The following is an 8,140-nucleotide window of genomic DNA, read 5'->3' on the forward strand; positions in this document are numbered from 1 at the left end:
CTCCCTGTTTGCAAATAAAATGAATTGAAATGAATTTACGATGTTAGGGTAGTATGTTACTGAGCTTCGGCTCATGATGTTTTGTTTTCTGTTTTAGGTATGAACATAGCCATTGCAAGTGCGCTGTTAATAAGGAACATGTTCAAGGGAAAGTGTGCGGTATCTGGTGTTAGAGATATAATTATTATTATTTGAGTCGAGTATTTATGTATAATTATCAGGGACTATTTGAGGTTGCATTGTATTAGTGGGACATATCCCACAGGCTTAAGTTCCATTTCCGCTGCAAGTATGAGAAATTGTGTTTAATTAAGGTTATGAATTTTCGAGGCGTTACAATAGTCGAATGAGGGTTGACAAAGCTTGAATATCTCAGTCGAATATGTTTGAATGTATCTAAACAGTCGGCACAGGTTTGATGTGCTTGTTGACTAATTGCAGAGAGAATTCTGAGAGAATTTTATAAGCTCTTGAGAATAATGATTTTTCGCTTTTTCAAATGAAGGAGGTGAAGTCTATTTATAGGGATGGAGAACCATTCATGAACTTGATAAGTTATGGGTTTGGGGTCCGTTTATTACTTGAAAGCCTTTTTTACCTTTGCCATTTGACCATTCTATTTGGACTAATGATATGGACTGGCCCAAATATTATAGAACTCAAATTGTATTTGTTTAATTTGGATATGTTATTTGAGTGGGCTAAATTAATTAAAATGGGCTAATCATATTCATTTTAGCTCAATAATAATTAATTTATTTTAATTGTAAAACACTATAAAATTTTTAATGTCTATAATAACTCATCAATAATTTTGTCTAATAAGGTCAAATAAGTTCCAATTAGGTCCAATAAGATCTAATAAGTTTTAATCAGGTCCAATGATTTCCAATAAGGTTCAATCAGGTCTAATAAGTTGAATTAGATCTAATAAGTTTAGTTAAGATCAAATAAGTTCAGTTTAGGTCAAATAAGTTCAGTTCAGATAAGTCCAGACCCAATAAGATGAAAAGAACACACCCTAAGTACACATTCCTTCAATCTTCCACTAGTCCAAATACAAGTGCGCAATGTTAAATTCCTTAAAGTCACGTGATGCTAAATTTGATAACACCATGTTATTCTCAATTTTTTTTGTTCCTTGATTACTGAGTTCGAACAATTTAAATAATGATTAACTATTTATTCCTATTCCACATGGCCATGCAATATTTCAATTTTCACTCATTAAGAGGCCCAAACACCATTCTTATTTAATAGGACTTATCCACTCTTGTATGACCCAAACTCCCACTCAATTCTTAGCCCACTTGATTACTGCCTTCACAACCTCCTTTTTACGGTGTAGCGTCTAACAATGGCAAGGTTAAATTAATCATATTGTGGTTATAAAGATATACTTATGTCTAAGGAATCCACTAAATATTGTACTTAACTACTTTTAAAATCTATTTATGTCAAGTCTCAATGTATTAAATATAATTCCATATAATCAATTAGACATCTCTATGTCTCCATAGTCCATGAAATTGTGCTATCAATTAATTATATATCACTAGTACATAATTCATGATTTGCATCGGATGCGAGACCTTATTTTGCGCAGGATATGGGGTCCGACACCACAGGCCTTAACGCAACGCAAATTTACCAGAGAGGATCTGTGTCTGACTAAGACACAACGCAATTTGTAAGCTATTTGCGTCGCATCTAATGGCACATGCGACGCAAAAGGATCTGCACCACACCAAACTTCTCTAGCACTACCTGCGTCGAATGTAGTCGTATGTCTGACACAAATAAGGTTCTTACCAAAAAAAAAGGTCATTTGCTATGGTTGTTGTCAACCGAACAAATGACTGATTTTTACAAAGTTCTTTGCGACGGCTGTTGTCAACGATTGAAGCAAATGGCTGTTTTTTTACTACAAAAAACGTCATTTGAGTCGCACTTTTGTGCAACACAAATGACTCATTTCTCATAAAAATAATAATATTGGAATTATTCAAAATCTGTTAAAATTCTAACAATACCGCTTAAACCCAAAAGTTTTTCTCACAAGAATGGCAAGAATCAATTATATCAATATATAATAAGAAAGATAACAGTATATTGAATAAGTGATGCTTGATAGTCTATCCCAACAGCAACCCAACAAACTAGAAACAAAATCTCATCTAATACAAAAACACTAGTAGAAAAACCTCTAACACTCATTACAGGACATTACAAATAAGAAGATAAATTGCAAATACGATAAGACTTTGACATCACAAAACTAATTTTTCAACTAGAACTAATTTAGCACTAAATCATAAAGAAACTAGAGAGAAGTATAGTGTTCCAAAAGCCTGAATCACTCTAGTTAATTAATTGACAAACAATGAGCTCAAATTTCAAACAAAAAGTTCAGAGATGGCAGCATCCCTTATCACAAAATGTGGCTCAGGGAGGGATGTATTATACACCTGTTTAGAGCATTGTCAGCAAAAGTTGTTTTTCCTCGATATAACGTGACCAATCATGCAGTATGTTGAATGTCATTGCACTATATCATTGCACTGATTGATGCTATTTAACATAACATTAAACTTTTCACATGTATACTATTCAAAGACTTAAACATAATATGGTATACTAATTATAGTCACCCTCTAAAGTTATCACTAATCAAGTCTAAGAGTTCCAATATTGTATTGTATTAAATTTAGTTTAGACAAGTTCCAATAAGTTACTATATAATAAGTTGATATAAGCTCAAATAAATCTTGTTCACCCTAAGGTGTTAATTAAGACGATACACCAATGGAGTTTTTGTAAATCACATATATAATTCAAAACTTTTTATGTCCAAGAAAAGATTCTATTTATCCCACTGCAAAAAAGTGAAGGTTCCTTCTTTCTCCATTCAATGCATCAGGTTACCAAGGTAGGGACATCACACATGACCCTTTTTCTTGTTCAATTGATCAACTTTATGATGGAACTAACATAGGAAGGTACACCCAAACTTGAGATTACTAATAAATCTAAATGTGGATTAATATGGAAATGCATCCCAAACTTGGGATTTACAGTGTTATTTTTTACTAAAGATTGCGACAGATCAGCACGACAAACATCAGCATGGAAAGGAGGATATTCATTCACCAACTTGCAAGCATATCGATAACATACAAGAAACCACATAATGCTCATTCTAAAGACACATATATATCTTGCACCTTCAGAGAGAGACATAACCTGAATGCAAACTTCAGACTTGGAATAGATACTCAATTGTCTTCCGATTGCTTGTGATATAAAGGCCTCTTCAGTGAAGACATACTCGATAGAGTCAACACATCCGTTAACAAGATTGCGAATAAAACGGATAGCTTGATCCTGGACAGCTGGATCATGATCTGGAGGCAAATGCAACGGGGACAATCATAACTTTGACATAGTAAGTTAGTAAATATTATATAATCCTATAATTATGTTCTACAGCTTCAACCCTCTCCACCGCTAGAAAATGAAAATGGTTCAAAATGTTATCTTTATGGCTGTCATAACCAGGGAAAAAAAACACGGTCGCGGTCGCGTTCGCGGGAGTAGTCACGTTGTCGCAGGAACGGCTTGTAACGGGCAAATAGAACGTTTCGCGGCCGACGCGGCGTGAATTTTTTTAAAAAACTCACATAAATATGTTTCAACTTTATTTGCATTTTTTTAGTTTATGAAGCATTATTACAACATAATATAATCAAATCTAATAGAATATCATGTATCATCAACTATATAATTAAATCATAGAAAGAATTTGGCCAATGTTTGAAAAAAAACGGATGTAACATGGATAAAAGCGTTCTAATGCGGCGAGTTCGCGTTACGGAACGGACAACGCGGCGAGAAGTATGTGAATTTTATTACAGCGTTCCGTAACGGGATTTCGCGGAACGGCAAATCCAAAATCCGTTACAGAACGGCCGTTCTGTAATGGAACGGGAGAGTTTTAATTCCCTGGTCATAACTAAAGCTATAACTACTCAATCAGATAACTTCTCTGACCTGGTAAATCTTGGAAGTCTGCATATCTGCCTCATTGAAACAGTTACAGTATTACACTCATAATTCAAACATAATATCTTTATAGAAATAGGAAATAGGGTCTGAATTACGTAGGGAATAGGTATCAAGATCATTTGACAATTACACGTTTATCATAAAGCACGTGTTATCTGAAAGTACGATATAGGAAATAGTGCAAAAACTGGTGTAGCTTTAAGCTATGTTAATTTTTGTTCATTACACTAATATTTGTGAGGCCAACTCACACAAAAAGAGTATGGTAATCTATAAGATTCTTTAAGTTCTCTAAGATAATGGGATCCTCCTTAATTTGACTGCCAGACGTGTTCGAAAAAGATATAATATCAATATAAATGACTGATCCATAAAAGTACATAACACTGAAACCAACTTACAAAATAGGAGAAACAATCAAACAAACAAGGAAACACCAACCTCAAGAGACTTTGTACACTCCATCACCGTGCCGAGTCTTTCTTTTTTGCAGTTTATTAGCATGTTCACATCTGAGCAGTTGTAGCATATTTAATTTACATAGACAAAAATCCACATATGAGCAGTTGTAGCATATGCATATATACTTTTTGCAAATTAATGATCTAGTGACCAACTCCACATAGAAAAATTGAACACCATATGCATATAACTAGGAGACCATAACTAACACATATGAGCAGTAGTAGCATATGCATATATAACTAGGAGACCATAACTAACACATATGAGCAGTTGTAGCATATGCATATATACTTTTTGCAAATTAATGATCTAGTGACCAACTCCACATAGAAAAATTGAACACCAATTATCAACATGGTCAAATATAACTAGGAGACCATAACTAACACAATTAAGAATCTAAAGGTACTAAAGACTAGTTAGAAAAGGTGCATAATGATTTCTTTTCTTTCTTTAATCCTCCTTTATACCATAGGAGTATAACTCCTAATCCCTCAACTAAAATGTGATAACAGGGTAACACCAGTCTAATGAAACAGAAAAATAGACTGTAAATATGGACAATTTTCGTCTTATAACGGACAAGTTCCATAAAGTGAATGAGAAGGTTTTTGTAACTAGTTAGAACTTAGAATTCACAAGTTCAGTTTTAGTTTTAGTTTTAGTCCGCAGCTTCTTGGGAAGTCGGTGCTAATGCCATCCCATATTTGTAGCATAACTAAAGCCGGAAAAAATAACGGCAAGGAAAATGCACATTTTTGTTGTTAAAACACAGACTACTAAAGTCTACAAAAATCGATAATCACACTTCTTGTCACTATCAATTCAAATCCACATCATTAGAAACGAAATCACTTCTGACATTACAAAGTCAAATTTAGCTAAAATAACTTGTCACAGAGCACAGTAAAACTCAGATGCCTAAAATTAGCAACATTAGAGTAATTATAATGACTATAGCTTGTAAAAAAGCTAAAATTTTGAGGATAGAGTAACATATATAGTCAGTCAATGCTCTATTCATGCAATTGATGTAATCAGTAGCTTACGTTTTATGAATAGCTGAAAAACTTTGTAATAACCATCGTTCTATTAACAATAGACCTTTTTGTTCTCTAAATTATGATTTACTCTTTCTCTTTCTTATGCTCTCACTTATTCTCTCCCTTTTTCTCTTTCTTTTCTCTCTATAATCTACAACCAACAGTATTGAAATAAATTTCGAATTTCTCCAGTAAAAATAATTGTAAAACAAAGATAGAATAGCAAGACAAATAAATCTTACTCATGAACTCTATGCAGATGCTGATCCAAAACTTTATCCAGAACGAGTCTTCTGCAGTGGAGGATTCACCATGTCTGATGAAAAACAATCAAAGAAAGCAAATAAATCTAAAAAACATTAAAGAATAGACGCTATTACCTCCAAAAAAATCGATCAAAATTTGCATAAATTAAGCTTTGAAAAAAAAATATATCGTCGCAAATAAATGATCAAAGAATTGATCTTTGAACGAGATCTACTTATAACTGGAGAAGAACTTTGAAATGAATCATGATATTTGGAAAGATCTACTAGCGAAGAAGCCATGATAGAAAGAGGAACGCTCAACCTCGGCTGCTGCTGCTTGAGTTTATGAGGATGACGAAAACCTTATTCAATCTCCGCACCCAAACCAATTTTGGCTCAAAGAAAACACTCAAGCAATTTTCAAAAAGATTAAAGACGAAATCCAAGAGCAATGAAACCCTAGCATGGTGCGCCGGAGGTTTAAGAGTTTGAGGCGTTCATTCGGCGTCTGCGAGTGAGAAAGGTGGGAGATGGATGTTCTCTGGTGAGCGTGATAAAGGTTAGAGATTTTGTGAGGATGACCCACGAACCCTTGACATATTAACACAAAATTTAACCCACTGCACTACCTTAACTGCGGCCCACTTGCGGCGACAGAGAGAGAGGTTAGCTTTCGTAGTGAGGGGATTAGCCGGAGAACTCGACGGTGTTCGGAGTGAGGGATTCGTCAGAGAGAGAGAGAGTAGTGAGAGTGAGCGAATGAGTAAGAGCAACTCCAATGATAGAGCAAAATGGAAATTAGCTTAGGTTGCCCCATAGATTTTTCTAACTAATTCAACTTTAAGCCAAAACTCTCATAGATGGTGGTATGAGGTGTAGGATGAGCATCATACATCAGCTCCAAAACGCAAGGCATGAAGAATGAAACACACCATTCAACATGCAAATAATAATTGATTTGACAGCCAATGTACATTTCCATTACATCCAGTATACATGTAGAAAATTCAAAAAGTAACTGATTTGATGTCAACCGCCATCATTTCCCCCCATATATTGTTCACCACTTCTCTCTTTCCACCACTCAACCTCCTTGTACATTCTTGGCTTCATGATTGTTCATTAACAAAATCAAAATGTGCAATGACAACCCTCCAGCTAAAAGTAACCCAATTCATGAAGCTGATGTCAAGTGAGTAATTTTCAATCTTTGTACACTAATGTATTGATGTTTGTTCACTAATGAAATTCAATATGTACAATTACAGTCTCATACCAAAATTCAATAAATCACAATGTACACTGATGGTCATTACTATTGTACACCAAACCATATGCATTTGTACATTAAAAAAATTATTTCAGCAAATAAATTAGAGAGAAAGATAGTGAATGAGTGATGAGAGAGAAGAGAGAAAGAGTTGGCCCACTTTCAAAAATACTGCCAAAAGCCAGCTAAATGGGCAAGGTGTAGGATGATCATCCTACACGGTACACCACGGTGTAGGATCTAATTTGCGATAATGATTAGCCAATATACTTGTTGCTTGACTAGGTCCCACTTGAAATAAGATATTTTTTTTATAGAGAATAATATAGAATTTTTTTACAAAAATTCCCACATGGGACCACATCTTTAGCTCAAGCAAATTGGCTGAGTTAAGCTAGATTGACTAGCAAATGAAATTTTAGCTACTCACTCCAATGGTTGGGCTAATTACTTAACTATTTTTTTATTTGCTAGAAAGTCCCTAGGGCTTGAGAGGTGAAAAGGAAAGGGGATAGGCATCGTGTCTGCTTGAAAAGTGAATAAGTGGGCACGAAATCTGCGTCGGAGGGGTTGTGAGTCTGACTCCCAGGATCCAAAAATCCAAATTCTTAACTCATCTGCGTCTGATGAGCCTTAACGTCCGACGCAAATCGCCTGATATAAGGATTTGCATCGCACCGAAGGCACGTTCGACACGCATGCAACACAAATAAGCAGACGCAAAACATTGATTTTGTACTAGTGTACTAATCTTTAAATAAATCACTTATATCCAATTGTCTAACACCCCGACTCTTCTGGAGTCGAGTCTATTGTCCCCAATGCACATTCAAGGCCAACAATCGTCCTCAATAACCAATACACGTTCTTCCGTCACATTTTGAGCTCACCATGCGCACCCTTAGAAACTTGCCACGAGGTCACCCATCCCTGGACTACTCCCACCCAAGCGTGCTTAAATGTGGAGTAATTAAGGAAATTTGCTCTCTCAAATAAAGATGCATCTTGTTGGAATGAGGAGTCTACTAAATCCTTTTAAAGCAATCATG

General features: G+C 35.1%; 1 protein-coding gene across 7 annotated transcripts; it reads right to left on the minus strand.

Moving 5' to 3' along the window:
- Positions 1–2,090: 2,090 nt before the first annotated feature.
- LOC104907002 (uncharacterized) lies at positions 2,091–6,644 on the minus strand. 7 transcript variants are annotated; one of them, XR_791973.4, is made up of 5 exons: positions 6,144–6,627; positions 5,816–5,889; positions 4,507–4,577; positions 3,244–3,404; positions 2,091–2,468 (listed from the first exon to the last, which is right to left on the minus strand). XR_791973.4 is itself a non-coding variant. In XM_048641335.2 (3 exons), exons 1-3 carry the CDS (start codon positions 5,817–5,819, stop codon positions 2,397–2,399), a joined length of 237 nt encoding a protein of 78 aa, XP_048497292.1. In that variant the 5' UTR covers positions 5,820–6,631; the 3' UTR covers positions 2,091–2,396. The 7 variants fall into 7 exon arrangements, 2 of the variants coding, with proteins under 2 accessions (XP_048497292.1, XP_048497291.1); XR_002041348.3 differs by having other exon boundaries at positions 6,055–6,627; XR_791974.4 differs by having other exon boundaries at positions 6,451–6,625.
- Between the last annotated feature and the right edge of the window lie 1,496 nt (positions 6,645–8,140).

Source organism: Beta vulgaris, chromosome 3 (assembly GCF_026745355.1).
Source record: "Beta vulgaris subsp. vulgaris cultivar EL10 chromosome 3, EL10.2, whole genome shotgun sequence".
Lineage (NCBI taxonomy): Eukaryota > Viridiplantae > Streptophyta > Magnoliopsida > Caryophyllales > Amaranthaceae > Beta > Beta vulgaris.